We start from the raw sequence: 19991 nt of genomic DNA, 5'->3' as shown, positions 1-19991 counted from the left end.
GTGTGGAGATTCCTTAGGATATTAAAAATGGAGCTATCCTATGACTCTGCAATTGCTCTATTGGGTATTTACCCCAAGTATGTCGATGTAGTGAAAGAAGGGCCATGTGTACCCTAATGTTCATAGCAGCAATGACCACAGTCGCCAAACTGTGGAAGGATCCAGGATTCCCTTCAATTGACAAATGGATAAGGAAGATGTGGTCCATGTACACTATGGAGTATTATGCCTCCATCAGAAAGGATGAATACCCAACTTTTGTAGCAACATGGATGGGACTGGAAGAGATTATGCTGAGTGAAAGAAGTCAAGCAGAGAGAGTCAATTATCATATGGTTTCACTTATTTGTGGAGCATAAGGAATAACATGGAGGACATGAGGAACTGGAGAGAAGGGAGTTGGAGGAAATTGGAGGGGGAGACTAACCATGACAGACTGTGGACTCTGAGAAACAAACTGAGGATTTTGCAAGGGGGGAGGGTGGAAGGTTAGTTGAGCCTGGTGGTGGGTATTGTGGAGGGCACATATTGCATGGATCACTGGGTGTGGTGAATAAACAATGTATCTTGGAACACTGAAAAGAATTAAAGTTAAAAACATCAAAAAAATTTTAAAATTATTTATAAAATATATAGAGAGTAGAAAATAAAAAAGAGGGCAAGTAAAGAGTGACTGTAACTTTCATTTTGGGCAAAATAGAGTGCTTCAGTTGTTCCTGGGTGAATTTTGATCTGTATGTTAGAGGACACTAAATCTCAAAATCACTAGAAAATTAAAAGATGAATATATCAAAAGGTAAAACTGAGTAGAGTGAACAGCTTGCTAAAATAAATCATATGCCTGTTAAAAATATAGGTTTGTAAAAATACAGCTTAAAAATGGTCTATGAAAAAGTGAGCTGGTATAATAAACATCTTGTCAAACACAGCCAATTTTTGTAGAATCCACATATATATCCTTACATCTCAGGTTGATTTTATGGATGTTCAAAATAGTTTTATAGATACACAGCTAAATGCAAGGGACCTGCTTAAACTGGGCCCCCTAAACCTCCACCAATTGCTTTGATCTCCCTATTCCTGATTGATTTTTGGTATATGTTAGAAGATACTATATTTGAAAATGTTAAGGAAATCAGAACTTATTTTATATATAAATAGAATAGAGGGAAAAATGGGATTATGTGGGGCTTAAATCTATAAAATGAAGATTTGAAACTTAGAAACTGATGTTGGGAAATAAGACTGAAATGGGAACAGGGTAAAAAAGAAAAAGCAAGCAACAGAAAAAAGAAAAAAAGAAATGTAAACTTTTATCCTGAGTATAAACAAGTCCTGAGGGAACACTTGGAGCTCCCTATGTAATTTCCCCTGGTGCTGGAGTTTCCTGTTCCTGTGGGAAGTAACCTGATCCTTCACCTGTTCTTCCAGTCTGTCTTCTGGGGGAGGGGCCTGATGCTTGGCTTCTCATGCATCTTTGTCCTGTTGGAGTTACCCTACTCTTGTCAGGGTCATTGGCTGAATGGGGGCTGATCCTGTGTCTCGTTATTTTTCCCTGGTGGCTTTCTGCTTCTCCTCAGAGGGTCAGAGCAAACATGGCAAACATGTGGGAATCTCCAGACCAGAGCCACAATGTGGTGGCCTGGACCCCAACCCCCACTTCAGGTCAATCCATCTCCACCTCTATGTGTACCCAAATCCCCAGACGTGCATTATTGATGTCCACTGCAATTCTCTGGGGAAAGTTCCAGTGACACATGAGTGTCTCCGTGCTTTCTGACTTTGCAACTGTTAGTGGGTGTGGGCTCGTGAGTGCACACTCTTCCGCACCTCCCAGGTCATGCTGGGTGCTGACCCAGTGTCCTGTCTGGTGTCACATCATTCTGAGAGCTGTTGTGGATGTAGCCACTTTGTGCACCAAGCCATGGGCTCACACACGCACCCTCTTGCGTGGCTCCCAGTTCATGGCCAGGTGCCTCTCCAGTGCCCTTTCATGGGCCACACCACCCTGAGTGCTGTTGCCCTGTTTTGGTCACAAACCATTTTATATCTCCCCTGAGATGTTAGTTTGAACATAAATTTTGATTATAATTTCAGTATTTGTATTGGGAAATGTTTCTCCCAGAATTCTAGCTTTAATTATTTATTTTATTGCAACTTTATCTCCTTAAATTCCTTTTTAAAATTATGTTCAGCTTGCGACCACATAGTACATAACTAGTTTTTTTTTTAACTTTTTATTTTTTATAAACATATATTTTTATCCCCAGGGGTACAGGTCTGTGAATCACCAGGTTTACACACTTCACAGCACTCACCAAAGCACATACCCTCCCCAATGTCCATAATCCCACCCCCTTCTCCCAAACCCCCTCCCCCCAGCAACCCTCAGTTTGTTTTGTGAGGTTTGTGTCTGGGCTCGCACTGCAGTGCCCTCACTGTGTCTGTTGCACAGTAATACACGGCCGTGTCCTCGGTTCTCAGGCTGTTCATCTGCAGATACAGTGTGTTCTTGCCGTTGTCTCTGGAGATGGTGAATCGGCCCTTCACAGAGTCTGCGTATCTTGTGCTACTTCCATCACTGCCAATAATTGCGACCCACTGGAGCCCATTCCCTGGAGCCTGGCGAACCCAGTACATGGCATAGCTACTGAAGGTGGATCCAGAGGCTGCACAGGAGAGTCTCAGGGATCCTCCAGGCTTCACCAGGTCTCCCCCAGACTCCACCAGCTCCACCTCACCCTGAACACCTGCAGACACAAGACATCATGGTCAGGAAAGTGTCACACAGCCATGATTTCTTTCACTCATATCTACTCACATCCTCAACGTCTCTTGTTCACCATGAATTACCTTTTAAAAGAGCAACAAGGAAAACCCAGCCAAGCACAAACTCCATGGTGAGTTGTCTGTGTCCTGTCCTCAGTACTGAATGGAACACCTGGGAATCCTGGTGCTGGGGCTCCTCTCCCAGCTGCAGAGTCAGGTTTGGGCTGTTTTTAACCAGCAGAGGGTGGGCCCTATTTGCATGTTCTCTGACTATATATTCAGCTTGGGATCTATGTGACCATAAAGGGCAATGACCAGAATACATCTGACTGCCTTCATTTTGGTTGTTTTGACCACTTTAGAAAAAAAATGATTTTCATTATATAACTTTCCAGAGTATATACTTAGACATGTGCTACTTTATTTTTACATATTCACATAAATGTTGTGGAATTGATGTTATGTTATGCCATGATGAAATGAAAACCTACACCCAGAATTTTAGAGGGTTTTGTGAGGTGTCCAAGAGCACACACAGGGTGAGAGTGAGCCCCAGTATGTGACCCTGTGCTCATCTCCACAGGACACACTGTCCCCTGAACCACCTGGAGGACAGAGTGGGCAGGCTGTTGAGGAATGTGGAAACCCTCCTGTAATGGGGATGGGATGATTTTACTTCATCTCTATGTTGCTCTGAAATATAGAGAGCATCGGGTTTGTGTAGGTGTATTTTCTAACATTTCAATGTCTATGTGTTCCTCCCAAGTCATATCTGGGATTATTTGTAAGAATTTTGGTGAGTGTTCTTGAATGGAATGAATGGCATACAGGCAGAGTGTGATAAGATAGACATGGGTGTCAGATTCAACATTATCCAGAATGAACAAATCAATTCTCCATAAAACTTCCTGTATTTTCTCTGGAATTCCTCCTTCCACTTCCCTTCTTCACCTGTTGACACACAACTATGGGCTTTTCTCATGTTTCTTAGACTAGTTTTAATTTTGAAGAATTTATATTGTATATAATTTTATTTGTAGGATTTTTTTTTTTTTTTTTTTTTTTTTTGCTCTGCACAAATCCTTGAACATTCAAGCATGTTGCTGTCTTGAACATTTATTATTTAACCCAGGGGTACAGCTCTGTGAATCATCAGGCTTACACATTTCACAGCACTCACCATAGCACATACCCTCTCCAATGTCCATAACCCAACCACCCTATCCCTACTCCCACACCCCCCAGGAACCTTCAGTTTGTTTTGTGTGATTAAGAGTCCCTTATGATTTGTCTCCCTCCCGATCCCATCTTGTTTCATTTTTTCCCTCCCTACCCCCAACGACCCCCTGTCCTGCCTTTCAAATTCCTCATATCAGGGAGATCATCTGATAATTGTCTTTCTCTGAGTGACTGATTTCACTCAGTGTAATACATTCTAATTCTGTCCACATTATTGCAAATGGCAAGATTTCATTTCTTTTGATGGCTGCGTAGTATTCCATTGTGTATATATACCACATCTTCTTTATCCATTCCTCTGTTGATGGGTATCCAGGTTCTTCCTATACTTTGGCTATTGTGGACATTGCTGCTATAAATATTTGAGTGCCCATGCCACTTCAGGTCACTGTATTTGTATATTTAAGGTAAATACCCAATAGTGTAATTGGTGGGTCATAGGGAGTAGTGTGATTGTTGGATTGTAGGTAGCTCTATTTCCAAGTTTTTGAGAAACTTCCATGCTGTTTTCCAGAGTGGCTGCAACAGCTTGCATTCCCACCAACAGTGTAGGAGGGTTTCCCTTTCTCTGCATCCTTGCCAACATCTGTCATTTCCTGACTTGTTAATTTTAGCCATTCAGACCAGTGTCAGGTGGTATATCATTGTGATTTTGATTTGTATTTCCCTGATGCCGAGTGATGTGGAGCACTTTACCATTTAACTGTTGGCCATCTGGATGTCTTCTTTGCAGAAATGTCCGTTCATGTCTTCTGCCCATTTCTTGATTGGATTATTTGTTCTTTAGGTGTTGAGTTTGAGAACTTCTTTACAGATTTTGAATACTAGCCCTTTATCCGATATGCTATCTGTGAGTATCGACTCCCATTCTGTCAGTTGTCTCTTGGTTTTGTTAACTGTTTTCTTTGCTGTGCAAAAGGTTTGATCTTGATGAAATCCCAATAGGTCAGTTTTGCCCTTGCTTCCCTTGCCTTTGCCAATGTTTCTAGGATGATGTTGCTGTGGCTGAGGTTGAAGAGGTTGTTTCCTGTGTTCTCTTCAAGGATTTTGATGGATTTCTGTCTCACATTGAGGTCTTTAATCCACTTTGTTTTTGTGTGTGATGTAAGGAAATGGTCCAGTTTCATTCCTCTGTATGTGGCTGTCCCATTTTTTTGTGTTTTAATTATTTATTTCTTTAAAAATTTTCGATTTTATTTTATAGATTACATCTAGGCAGAGAGTTTTACCTCTGCATCTTTCTTCTGCTTTGGATTCCTCTCTCTATTTATTTTTCCCAGAGAAGTGTGGATGAATGAGTGAACAAAAGCACAAATATCAATCCAAATGCAAGAAAACTACACAGTAGAGATCTGAAGTGGTCAGAACCAAACAGACAAAAATGCTGGATGTGGAAGAGAGAATACAAACTTCCGGGTAGACAAAAGAGGAGGATCCACTTGGTCTTGTGAATATTTTGGTCTGTGGCTTAGAAGAAACTAAACCCCCAAATTGTAAGGAAAACAAAACTTACATATATACAAAATAATTGAGTACAGTGAAAGTAAGCAAAAAATGAAGAATATATGTATAAAAAGTTCGTGTTCATATTCTAGTTAAAAAAGACTTTAAAACAGTGTTGTTAAAATAACAAAGTCATTGAAAAGGAAAAAAAAAGGGGAAAAGAAAAAGAAAATTTTAAACTAAAATAGCAATGAATCATGAGAAACAACCTCAAATTCTATGTAGTATTTTCCCCTAGAACTGGAGTTGTGCAGTGCTGAGTGCTCTGTACACGTGGTGTTCCATGTTTTTCCAGCTGTTCTTTTGGGGGAGGGGCCTGCTGCACTGATTCTCAGGTGTCCCTGTGTCAGGGGATTTGTACCACCCCTTGCCAGGGGTCGGGGTCAGTGTAAGCTGATTCTAGTTTTTCTATGTGGCTTTTCTTCCCTGAAGGCATTTGAGTCTCTTTAGAGGATGAGAATAAAAATAGCCATATGGTGATCTCCAGCCTGGGAGCTGAATGATCCAGTTCCTTTCTACAGTTAACACTCAGGGATAGGAGGTCTTCCCTTTTGTATGTGCCACTGTCTAGACTACTGTGGTGTGCACCTGCACCAGTTCTCCTGGGTAGGTGGAGGGTCGGGACTTTCTGTCCTCAAGATGCCCCACGGAGAGTGGTTACCTGGTCATGTGCACTCCTGAGCCTCCCCTCCTTTGGGATGGCTATGGGCCACCACTTTTTTTTTTTTTTTTTTTGGCATTTGCAACATCCCTCCCCCACACTGAGATCTGTCATCCAGAGCAGGCAGGTCTCCAGGTTTATAGAGAACTGAACTGAGAGCCCCACCCAAGTTCTCAGACCATAACCAGTTTCCCTGCTCCAGTGCTGAGGAACACTGCAGATTCATGCATTCCCATTTGTCTGTATCTCCATGATCTTGAGACCACAAGTCCCACCTAAAATTCTAACCCCCCTTCACAAAAGAGCACCTTTCAAGCAGGAATTTCTCTCACTGGAGCAGATTTCTAAAGGTTCTGGTTTTGCCATTGGAGGCTATATCACTTACATTGGCTTGCTTTCTGAAGTTCCCTCCCCCGTTGTTTATTTTCTGATATATCTCCTTTGTTTCACTTCTAGGCACACCTTCCTTGAAAAAAGTGGTTCTTTTTCTATTTATAGAATTCCAGCATTTTTTCCTGTACCTCTCAGGTTGAACTCATAGATGTGCTGAGTGATTAGATAGTTATCTAGCTAAATTCAGGGAAGCAGATGAAATGAAGTCTCTGTCTCTTTTACCATTTTGTTTGATCAGTATATTTAAGAATTCTTAATTGTATAACATAATAGCTCAGTTACAGTTTATTGAGGAGAAGAGTGAACATCACTCAAGAGCCTCATCTCCTCCTCTGGAAGGGGGTTTCATGTTTTGGTTACATGCAAGATACTTATTTAATATAAGGTGAAATTATGACCATGTTATTTTCTCTATATTCAGAATGAGTTTGATTTAAGAAGATGCATACTGATGCCCTCATTTATAGAAGGTTTCTGTGTGATGGTGAAGTCTATGTGTCAAAGTGATTAGGTCATGGGTGCCCAGGTTAAATATTGTTTCTGTGGGTGCCTATAGTGATGTTCCAGAAGAGACTGGTATTTGCAGCCATGGTCTCTGGGCCAGTGGCCATCATCCAATCCATTAAGGTTCTGAACGGAATGAAATGCAGAGGAAGGTATTCCCTGATTCTTCTTTCCTGTATGCTTGATCTGCAACATGCTTGATCTAGAACAGGAACAGTCCTGTCCTTCTGCCTTTGGAGATAATTATACTTTCATATCTCCTGGTTCTCCAACCTGTGCTATTTCAACAAAGCTAATATATAGACCCATGCAGCCCTTTCCCTGGAGAGTGGCAGACTCAGCTAATCCTGTAGATACTGAAGGTGAAGCCCAGGTTGCACAAGAAAGTTTCTGGGACCCCTAAGATTTCACCAGGTATCCCCAAGTCTACACCAACTGCACTTCACATGGACACTTGCAGACACGAGATCTCCACTGTTTCTCTCACTCATATACAGTCACATACTCAATGTCTCTTGTTCAACATAAATTAGCTTTTAAAAGCTAGTAAGTAGGGAAACCCAGCCAAGAACAAATTCAATGGTGAGTGGTTTGTGTTCTGTCTTGATCACTGCATGGGATCACCTTGGATTCCTGGGCCTGGGGCTCCGCTCTCATTTCTAGGGTCAGGGCTGTGCTGCTTTAATCAGCATAAGGAGGGCCCTATTTGCATATCCTCTGCCTATACAGCTAGCTTGGGTTCTGTGTTTACAGAGTGAGCAGCGACCAGATCAGATGTGATTGCTTTTGACTCAGTGGTATTGACAACATTTGTAAAATAGGATTTTTGATTAAATGATTTTTCAGAGTACATATTTGGGGTTCATGTGCTATGTACTTTTTGCATATTCACACAAATCTTGGGGCATAGATGTCATGTTACCACAGAAACAGATGTAAACCTACATCCAGAATTGTAGAGGGTTTGTGAGACGTCCAAGATCACATATGGGGTGAGGGTGAGCCTCAGGATGTATACCTGTGCTCCTCCCCATGAGATCTGTTGCCTTCCTGAACCACTTGCAGAACAGAATGGCAGGGTCGTGAGGAATGTGGAACTTATCCTGTATGGGGACAGTGTGGTTTTGCTTATTCTAGAGTTTCCCTGAAATACAGAGTGAATCGGGGTCTGTGGTGTGTTTTCAAGTCTCTGACATTGCAATATCTCTGTCTTCCTCCTGAGTCATCTCTGGGATTAACTGTAATAGCTGTTGTGTGTGTATTTGACACAGGATGAAGTTCACAAGTGTAGAGTGTGTGATATGGGAAACACTTCTGAGTCAACATTCTCAAGAGTGAGAAGGTAATGTCCCCTTAGATTTTCCGGTATTTTCCCTGGAATTCCTCCTTCTTCTCTTCCTTTCTTCACCCTGTCCCCACATAACTGTTCATCTTTCTCATGTTACCTTGCACTATGTTCAATTTTCTAGAATGTAAAAATGTTAGTTTTACTGTATGTACTTTTATTTTTAGGGCTTATTTTTCTCAGCATCAATATTTGGGAATATATCCATGTGGTTGTGTATAGCAAAAATCATCAGTTTTATTTATTGTAACATTTCAGACAATGAACACAGGAGAATTTAATTTTTTCAGTAGTTTTTTTTAGGATTGGGATCATTTACAGTTTCAGGTATTTCAGGTATTTCAGTTGCTTCCTAGCCTAGAGTTGAAGGTGTAGTGTTCAGAGAATGTGTTATTTATATACTTTCCACAACAACAACTTACCGGAAGTAGTGTAGAGGTGCACATTTGCATCAGTGTGGGAGTTTCTACAACTTGGGAGGATTTTCTTATTATGTAGTTGATCTTTATTTTTTAATTAAATTAAATGTTTTCAGTTCCAGAATTCATTGTTTATGCATCACACCCAGTGCTCCATGCAATATATGCCTCCTTAATACCCAGCATCAGAGTCACCTAACCTCCTGGCCCCTCCCTTCCTAAACAGTTTGTTTCTCAGAATCCACAATCTTTCATGGTTCACGTCCCTCTCCGATTTCCCCCAATTCACTTTTCCTTTCGGTTTCCTAATCACCTCCAAGTTATTCCTTATGTTCCAAAAATAAGTGAAACCATATGATAATTAACTCTCTCTGCTTGACTTATTTCACTCAACATAATCTCCTCCAGTTCTTCCATGTCGATACAAAAGTTGGGTATTCATCCTTTTGGATGGAGGTGTAATACTCCATAGTATATATGGACCACATCTTTATCCATATATCTGTTGAATGGCATCTAGCACTTTCCACAGTTTGGCAACTGTGGCCATTGCTGCTACGAACATTGAGGTTATGTAGTTGTTTTTAGAAGCTCAGTTTCACAGATGAGAATTAATATTTATTTATTTATTCATTTCCTTCAGAGTGTAATGTTTAAGTATTAGTGTTTGAGTTAGGTTTAGATTTGAGGATTAGGGGTTAGGGACTAAGGGTTAGGGCTCTGCACAAGTGCCTGGTATTTTGAAGTTTAGAACATCCCCAGAAAACCCACGTGGCAGGCCCCTCCCCTAGAAAACAAATGGACTCTGAACAACTATCTGAGGGGTTTCAAGTGGCGGGGGGGGTGGGAGGTTGGGGTACCAGGTGGTGGGTATTATAGAAGGCACGGATTGCATGGAGCACTGGGTGTTGTGAAAAAATAATAAATACTGTTTTTCTCAAAATAAATAAATTGAAAAAAAAAAAAGAAAAACAAGACAACAAGAGAACAACCACCACTACTTCATAGGACAACTTTTATTTTTTACTCATCCCACAATTCTGGTTCTATTTTTATATATAGATAATTTTTTTAACCTATTTACCATCACAGTGAGATGTCCAGTACATCGTTCCATAATAACCTTCTAACCTGAACTTTTGATAAATACAACTATGTTTTTCTTTTGCATTTCTATCTTTTGAAATTCTTTTTTTTTAATTTTATATTAGTTTAGTCTAGTTTATTCATTTTATTTTTATTTTCTAATATTCATATAGAGTTAAACTTCAAGGTAATCCCCGTTCCCCAATCAATAATACCCCTATAGCTAAATCAATTTTTAATCCCCCTTTATCTTAGGAAAGTTGATTCCTTTAACAAAGATATCAAGATACATCCAGGAAGAATCAAAACAACCTTCCTTGCCCACACTGAAAATTTATAACCACTCTCCCATCTTTTTAGTCCATCAGTGTTTCTGTGTTGTTGTGTCTGACGAGGTTTTTCCTTTATTTGCATATATATATATATATTTTTTTTCTCTTGTCATATACTTTTGTCAGTCTTTTTGTTTGTCTGTTTTTGTTTGTCTACTTCATAAATCCTACCTTGGGGCCCATTTGAGCTGAAACTTCTCTTTCATCTTCCCTTTACTTCCTGTCTCTCTCTCTCTTTTTCTTTTTCTTTTCTTTTGACTCTCGTATGGGTGGGGAATCCTGATTGCTCAGAAGTGTTCCAGGGTGCACCTTGTCAGCACCACGGTTGATACATCCAGCTACATCTGTTCAGTCATCTCTCACCATAATGACTAGGGGGAGGAATGCCCAACAGAAGAAGAATACAGAGGATGGACCTTCTGCAACAGAGCTAATGGCTATCAACATAGACAATATGTCGGAAAGAGAATTCAGACTAACCATTATACAGGCCATAGCTAGGTTGGATAAAGCCATGGATGACCAAACAGAGTTGATTAGGGCTGAGCTGAAAGTGCCAAGACAGGATGTTCACAATATTAGGACTGAGCTAAAAGCTACCAGGGCTGAGGTTCACAATGCTCTCAATGAGTTCCAATCTAATCTAAACTCTCTCAAAGCTAGGGTAACTGAGACAGAATGTAGAATTAGTGGTCTGGAGGACAAACAGAGAGAAAGGATCGGGAGGAAGCATGGAAAAAACAGCTTAAAAACCACAAAAACAGAATCAGGGAAATAAATAATGCCATAAAACGTTCCAATGTCAGAATTATTGGAATCCCTGAGGGGGAGGAGAAAGAAAGAAGTCTAGAAGATATAGTGGAACAAGTCCTTCATGAAAATTTTCCCAATCTTGTGAATGGAACCAGCGTTCACATGCTAGAGGCAGAAGGGTCTCCACCCAAGATTATAGATTCCAAAAAAACATCAAGGCGCCTGATAGTCAAATTGAGGAATCATAATTGTAGGTATAATCTTTTGAAAGCTGCTAGGACAAAGAGGCTCCTTATTTACAGATGAAAGCCCATCAGAATAACGTCAGCCGTGTCCACAGAGAACTGGCAAGCCAGGAAGGGCTGGCAAGATATATTCAGGGGATTAGATGAAAAAACATGCAGCCAAGAATACTTTATCCAGCAAGACTGACATTCAAAACGGATGGAGAGATAAAGAGTTTCCAAGATGGGCAAGGCTTAAAAGACTATGCAACCACCAAGCCAACAGTGCAGGAGATATTAAGGGGGGGGGTTCTATAAAAGAAGAAAAATCCTACAAATAGAATTGAACAGAAATATAGAGACAATCTACAGAAAGAAAGAATTCAAAGGTAACATAATATCAATAAAAACGTATCTATCAATAATCACCCTCAATGTGAATGGCCTAAATGCGCCCATAAAATTGCACAGGGTTGCAGATTGGATAAAATGACAGGAACCATCCATATGTTGTCTACAAGAGACCTACTTTGAACCAAAAGATACATCCAGACTGAAAGTGAAGGGATAAAGAAATATCTCTCATGCCAATGGGCTCAAAAGAAGGCTGGGGTAGTGATTCTCATATGAGATAAATTAGACTTTAAACTAAACCCTGTAGTCAGAGATACAGAAGGACACTACATCATTCTTAAAGGGACTGTACACCAAGATGATCTAACAATTGTAAATATTTATGCTCCCAATATGGGAGCAGCCAATTACATAAGAAAATGATTAATCAAGATAAAGAGTCATATTGATATGAATACACTAATTGTTGGAGATCTTAACACGTCTCTCTAAAAAATAGACAGATCATCAAAGCAGAAAATCAAGAAAGAAACAAGAGCATTGAATGACACATTGGACCAGATGGACCTCATAGATATATACAGAACATTCCACCCTAAAAGAACAGAATACTCATTCTTGTCAAGTGCACATGGAACCTTCTCCAGAATAGACCACATAGTGGGTCACAAATCAGGACTCAACAGATACCAAAAGACTGAGATTATGCCCTGCATATACTCAGAACACAATGCCTTGAAACTGGAGCTCAATCATAAGGAAAAGTTCTAAAGGAACTCAAATACTTGGAAGCTAAAGACCACCTTGCTTAAGAGTGATTGGCTCCACCAGGAGATCAAAGAAGAACTGAAACAATTCATGGAAACCAATGAGAATGAAGACACTTTGGTCCAAAACCTATAGGATATAGCAAAAGCAGTTTTAAGGGACAAATACATGGCCATCCAAGCCTCTCTCAAAAAAATCGAAAAATTCAGAATACGCAAGCTGTCTCTACACCTTAAAGAACTGGAGAATCAACAACAAATCAAAACAACTCCACATATAAGAAAGGAAATATCAAGATTAGAGCTGAGATCAATGAGGTAGAAACCAGAGATACAGTAGAATGTATCAATGAAACTAAAAGCTGTTTTTTTGAAAGAATCAATAAGATCTATAAACAATTGGCCACACTAATCCAAAAGAAGAGAGAGAAAGCCCAAATTCATAAAATTATGAATGAAAAGGGAGAGATCACAACGAACACCAAGGAAAAAAAAAACAATCATCAGAAGTTATTATCAACAGTTATATGCCAATAAGCTAACCAACCTAGATGAAATGGATGCATTCCTGGAAATATATAAACTCCCAAATTGAACCAGGAAGAAATTGACAACCTAAATAGACCAATATCCAGTAACGAGATTGAATCAGTGATCAAAAACCTCCTAAAAAACCAGAGGCCAGGACCTGACGGATTCCCTGGGGATTTCTACCAAACATTCAAAGAAGAAATAACACCTATTCTCCTGAAGCTGTTTCAAAAAATTGAAGCATAAGGAAAACTTCCAGACTCTTTCTAGGAAGCCAGCATTACCCTAATCCACAAACCAGACAAAGACTCTACCAAAAATGAGAATTTTAGACCAATATCATTGATTAATACGGATGCTAAGATTCTCAATAAGATCCTAGCAAACGGGATCCAACAGCATATTAAAAAGATTATCCACCATGACCAGGTGGTATTCATCCCTGGGCTACAAGGATGGTTCAACATTCGCAAATCAATGAATGTGATAGAACAATTTAATATGTGAAGAGAGAAGAACCACATCATTCTCTCAATCGATGCAGAAAAAGCATTTGACAAAACCCAGCATCCGTTCCTGATTAAAACGCTTCAAAGTATAGGGATAGAGGGAACATTCCAGAATTCATCAAATCTATCTATGAAAGACCCACAGCAAATATCATCCTCAATGGGAAAAAGCTTGCACCCTTCCCGATGAGATCAGGAACACAACAAGGTTGCCCACTCTCCCACTCTTGTTCAACATAGTATTAGAAGCCCTAGCAACAGCAATCAGACAACAAAGAGAAATAAAAGATATCCAAGCTGGAAATGAAGAAGTCAAACTCTCTCTCTTTGCAGATGACATGGTTCTTTATATGGAAAACCCAAAAGACTCCACACCCAAACTACTAGAACTCATACAGCAATTCAGCAATGTGGCAGGATACAAAGTCAATGTATAGAAATCAGTGGCTTTCTTATACACTAACAATGAAAATACAGAAAGGGAAATTATAGAATCAATTCCATTTACTATAGCACCAAGAAACATAAGATACCTGGGAATAAACCTAACCAAAGAGGTAAAGGAACTTTGCTTGAGGAACTACAGAACACTCATGAAAGAAACCGAAGAAGACACAAAAAGTTGGAAGACCATTCCATGCTCTTGGATCGGAAGAATAAACATTGTTAAAATGTCTATACTGCCTAGAGCAATATATACTTTTAATGCCATTCCGATCAAAATTCCACTGATATTCTTCAAAGAGCTGGAGCAAATAATCCAGAAAAATGTGTGGAATCAGAAAAGACCCCAAGTCACTAAAGAAATGTTGAAAAACAAAAATAAAACCTGGGGCATCACGTTACCTGATTTCAAGCTTTACTATAAAGCTGTGGTCACCAAGACAGCATGGTACTGGCATAAAAACAGGCACACAGACCAGTGGAAGAGAGTAGAGAGTCCACTTATGGACCCTCAAATCTATGATCAATTAATCTTCGACAATACCAGAAAAAATATACAGTGGAAAAAAGACAGTCTCTTCAATAAATGGTGCTGGGAAAGCTGGAGAGCTATATGTAGAAGAATGAAACTCGATCATTCTCTTACACCATATACAAAGATAAACTCAAAATGGATAAAAGATCTCAACGTGAGAGGGAGGAGTCAAGGTGGTGGAGAAGTAGCAGGCTGAGACTAATTCAGCTAGCAGGAGATAAGCAAGATAGCTTATCTAAAGGTTGCAAACACCTGCAAATCCATTGGCAGATCGAAGAGAAGAAGAACAGCAATTCTGGAAAAAGAAAAACAACCACTTTCTGAAAGGTAGGACTGGCTGAGAAGTGAATCCAAAGCGACAGGAAGATAGACCCCGGGGGGAGGGGCTGGATCCCGGCAAGTGGCAGAGCAACGGAGCACAAAATCGGGACATTTAAAAGTCTGTTACACTGAGGGACATCGCTCCAGAGGCTAAACCGGGGTGAAGCCCACACGGGGTCAGCGTGGCCTCAGGTCCCGCAGGGTCACAGAAGGATCGAGGGTGTCTGAATGTCGCAGAGCTTGCAGGTATTGGAACGGGAAAGCCGCCTACAGAGATGGAGCCAACAGTAAGATCACAGCTCGGTGTTATCTTGAACCGGTTGCAAGCTCGGTGAGCTCAGAGCGCGGCCGGAGGTCAGGAAGATGGGAGTAACTGGGCGCTGTTCTTTGAGGGCACACTGAGGAGTGGGGCCCCAGGCTCTCGGCTCCTCTTGCTGGAGACAAGGAGGCCGCCATTGTATTCCCGTCCTCTGGAACTCTATGGAAAGCGCTCAGGGAACAGAAGCTCATTAAAGCAAACCCAACTGAGCGGATTACTCAGCCCCTGGTAAGGGCGGAGCAATTCCATCTCAGGCAAAGACACTTGAGAATCACTACACCAGGCCCCTCCCCCAGAAGATCAACAGGAAACCCAGCCAAGACCAAATCACCTACCAAGGAGAGCGGTTTCAATACCAGGGAGAGCAACAAAATTCCAGAGGAGAAGAAAGCAAAGCACGGAACTCATAGCTTTCTCACTGTGAGTTTTTTAGTCTTGCAGTTAATTTAATTTTTTTCTTTTTCATTTTTTTCTCTTCTTCTGCTATTTTTTTTTAACTTTTACCCTTTTCTTTTTTAACGTTTTTTAACTAGTTTATCTAATATATATATATTTTTTCTTTTTTATATTTTTCTTTATTAGTTTTCTTTATTAAAAAATTCTTTTCTTTTTTTTTCTTTCTTTCTTTTTGAACCTCCTTATCCCCTTTCTCTCCCCTCATGATTTGGGATCTCTTCTGATTTTTTTAAAGCATATTTTCCTGGGGTTGTTGCCACCCATTTAGTATTTTACTTACTCCTTCATATACTCTTATCTGGACAAAATGACAAGGCGGAAAAATTCATCACAAAAAAAAGAACAAGAGGCAGTACCAAAGGCTAGGGACCTAATCAATACAGACATTGGTAATATGTCAGATCTAGAGTTCAGAATGACAAATCTCAACGTTCTAGCCGGGCTCGAAAAAGGCATGGAAGATATTAGAGAAACCTTCTTGGGAGATATAAAATCCCTTTCTGGAGAAATAAAAGAACTAAAATCTAACCAAGTTGAAATCAAAAAAGCTATTAATGAGGTGCAATCAAAAATGGTGGCTCTCACTGCTAGGATAAATGAGGAAGAAGAAAAAATTAGTGATATAGAAAACCAAATGACAGAATAAAGAAGCTGAGCAAAAGAGGGACAAACAGCTACTGGACCATGAGGGGAGAATTCGAGAGATAAGTGACACCATAAGATGAAACAACATTAGAATAATTGGGATTACAGAAGAAGAAGAAAGAGAGAGGGGAGCAGAAGGTATACTGGAGAGAATTATTGGGGAGAATTTCCCCAATATGGCAAAGGGAACGAGCATCAAAATTCAGGAGGTTCAGAGAATGCTCCTCAAAATCAATAAAAATAGGCCCACACCCCTTCACCTAATAGTAAAATTTACAAGTCTCAGTGACAAAGAGAAAATCCTGAAAGCAGCCCGGGAAAAGAAGTCTGTAACATACAATGGTAAAAATCTTAGATTGGCAGCTGACTTATCCACAGAGACCTGGCAGGCCAGAAAGAGCTGGCAGGATATTTTCAGAGCACTAAACGAGAAAAACATGCAACCAAAAATACTATATCCAGCTAGGCTATCATTGAAAATAGAAGGAGAGATTAAAAGCTTCCAGGACAAACAAAAACTGAAAGAATTTGCAAACACCAAACCAGCTCTACAGGAAATCTTGAAAGGGGTCCTCTAAGCAAAGAGAGAGCCTACAAGTGGTAGATCAGAAAGGAACAGAGACCATATACAGTAACAGTCACCTTACAGGCAATACAATGGCCCTAAATTCATATCTCTCAATACTTACCCTGAATGTTAATGGGCTAAATGCCACTGTCAAAGGACACAGGATATCAGAATGGATAAAAAAACAAAACCCATCTATATGTTGCCTCCAAGAAACTCATTTTAAGCCCGAAGACACCTCCAGATTTGAAGTGAGGGGGTGGAAAAGAATTTACCATGCTAATGGACAGCAGAAGAAAGCAGCCGTGGCGTCCTTATATCAGATCAATTAGATTTTAAGCCAAAGACTATAATAAGAGATGAGGAAGGACACTATATCATACTCAAAGGGTCTGTCCAAAAAGAAGATTTAAAATTTTAAATATCTATGCCCCCAACGTGGGAGCAGCCAACTATATAAACCAATTAATAACAAAATCAAAGAAACACATCAACAATAATACAATAAAAGTAGGGGACTTTAACACTCCCCTTACTGAAATGGACAGATCATCCAAGCAAAAGATCAGCAAGGAAATAAAGGCCTTAAACGACACACTGGACCAGATGGACATCACAGATATATTCAGAACATTTCATCCCAAAGCAACAGAATACACATTCTTCTCTAGAGCACATGGAACATTCTCCAGAATAGATCACATCCTCGGTCCTAAATCAGGACTCAAACAGTATCAAAAGATTGGGATCATTCCCTGCATATTTTCAGACCACAATGCTCCAAAGCTAGAACTCACCCACAAAAGGAGTTTGAAAAGACCCCAAATACGTGGAGACTAAACAGCATCCTTCTAAAGAATGAATGGGTCCACTGGGAAATTAAAGAAGAATTGAAAAAAATCATGGAAACAAATGATAATAAAAATACAATGGTTCAAAATCTGTGGGATGCAACAAAGGCAGTCCTGAGAGGAAAATATATAGCAGTACAAGCCTTTCTCAAGAAACAAGAAAGGTCTCAGGTACACAACCTAACCCTACACCTAAAGGAGCTGAAGAAAGAACAACAAAGAAACCCTAAGCCCAGCAGGAGAAGAGAAATCATAAAGATCAGAGCAGAAATCAATGAAATAGAAACCAAAAAAACAATAGAGCAAATCAACGAAACTAGGAGCTGGTTCTTTGAAAGGATTAATAAAATTGATAAACCCCTGGCACGACTTATCAAAAAGAAAAGAGAAAGGACCCAAATAAATAAAAATATTCAATGAAAGAGGAGAGATCACAACTAACACCAAAGAAATACAAACTATTATAAGAACATACTATGAGCAACTCTGTGCCAACAAATTTAACAATCTGGAAGAAATGGATGCATTCCTAGAAACATAAACTACCATAACTGAACCAGGAAAAAATAAAATGCCTGAAAAGACCCATAACCAGTAAGGAGATTGAAACAGTCATTAAAAATCTCCAAACAAACAAAAGCCCAAGGCCAGATGGCTTCCCGGGGGAATTCTACCAAAGACTTAAAGAAGAACTAATTTCTATTCTCCTGAAACTGTTTCAAAAAATAGAAATGGAAGGAAAACTTCCAAACTCATTTTATGAGGCCAGCATCACCTTGATCCCAAAACCAGACAAGGATCCCACCAAAAAAGAGAGGTATAGACCAATATCCTTGATGAAAACAGATGCGAAAATTCTCACCAAAATACTAGCCAATAGGATTCAACAGTACATTAAAAGGATTATTCACCACGACCAAGTGGGATTTATTCCAGGGCTGCAAGATTGGTTCAATATCCGAAAATCAGTCAATGTGATACAACACATCAATAAAAGAAAGAACAAGAAGCATATGATACTCTCAATAGGTGCTGAAAAAGCATTTGACAAAGTACAGCATCCCTTCCTGATCAAAACTCTTCAAAGTGTAGGGATAGAGGGCACATACCTCAATATCATCAAAGCCATCTATGAAAAACCCACCACAAATATCATTCTCAATGGAGAAAAAGTAAAAGCTTCTCTGCTAAGGTCAGGAACACGGCAAGGATGTCCATTATCACCACTGCTATTCAACATAGTACTAGAAGTCCTAGCCTCAGCAATCAGACAACAAAAGGAAATTGAAGGCATCCAAATCGTCAAAGAAGAAGTCACATTATCACTCTTCGCAGATGATATAATACTATATGTGGAAAACCCAGACGACTCCACTCCAAAACTGCTAGAACTTGTAAAGGAATTCAGTAAAGTGTCAGGATATAAAATCAATGCACAGAAATCAGTTGCATTTCTCTACACCAACAACAAGACAGAAGAAAGAGAAATTAAGGAGTCAATCCCATTTACAATTGCACCTCAAACCATAAGATACCTAGGAATAAACCTAACCAAAGAGGCACAGAATCTATACTCAGAAAACTATAAAGTACTCATGAAAGAAATTGAGGAAGACACAAAGAAATGGAAAAATGTTCCATGCTCCTGGATTGGAAGAATAAATATTGTGAAAATGTCTATGCTACCTAAAGCAATCTACACATTTAATGCAATTCCTATCAAAGTATCATTCATATTTTTCAAAGAAATGGAACAAATAATGCTAAAATTTATATGGAACCAGAAAAGACCTCGAATAGCCAAAGGGGTATTGAAAAAGAAAGCCAAAGTTGGTGGCATCACAATTCCGGACTTCAAGCTCTATTACAAAGCTGTCATCATCAAGACAGCATGGTACTGGCACAAAAACAGACACATAGATCAATAGAACAGAATAGAGAGCCCAGAAATAGACCCTCAACTCTATGGTCAATTCATCTTCAACAAAGCAGGAAAGAATGTCCAATGGAAAAAAGACAGCCTCTTCAATAAATGGTGTTGGGAAAATTGGACAGCCACATGCAGAAAAATGAGATTGGACAATTTCCTTATACCACACATGAAAATAGACTCAAAATGGATGAAGGACCTCAATGTGAGAAAGGAATCCATCAAAATCCTTGAGGAGAACACAGGCAGCAACCTCTTCGACCTCAGCCGCAGCAACATCTTCCTAGGACCATCGCCAAAGGCAAGGGAAGCAAGGGCAAAAATGAACTATTGGGATTTCATCAAGATCAAAAGCTTTTGCACAGCAAAGGAAACAGTTAACAAAACCAAAAGACAACTGACAGAATGGGAGAAGATATTTGCAAACAACATATCAGATAAAGGACTAGTGTCCAGAATCTATAAAGAACTTAGCAAACTCAACAGCCAAAGAACAAATAATCCAATCAAGAAATGGGCAGAGGACATGAACA

The 19991-nt window shown here is 39.7% G+C and overlaps 1 protein-coding gene across 1 annotated transcript in view; it reads right to left on the bottom strand.

The window, feature by feature from the left end:
• Window positions 1–19991, bottom strand: part of LOC309867990 (uncharacterized protein) — a 368605-nt gene that overhangs the window by 213299 nt on the left and 135315 nt on the right. Inside the window, exon 5 of the mRNA XM_082737339.1 lies at window positions 2854–3039. Coding sequence (XP_082593465.1) covers window positions 2854–2899 — 46 coding nt within the window. The 5' untranslated portion in view covers window positions 2900–3039. The remainder of the gene's footprint in view (window positions 1–2853; window positions 3040–19991) is intronic.

This window comes from Mustela nivalis (assembly GCF_964662115.1).
Source record: "Mustela nivalis genome assembly, chromosome: 6".
Lineage (NCBI taxonomy): Eukaryota > Metazoa > Chordata > Mammalia > Carnivora > Mustelidae > Mustela > Mustela nivalis.
Note: the sequence above shows the minus strand (reverse complement) of the source record. Positions and strands in the feature narration are given on the sequence as shown.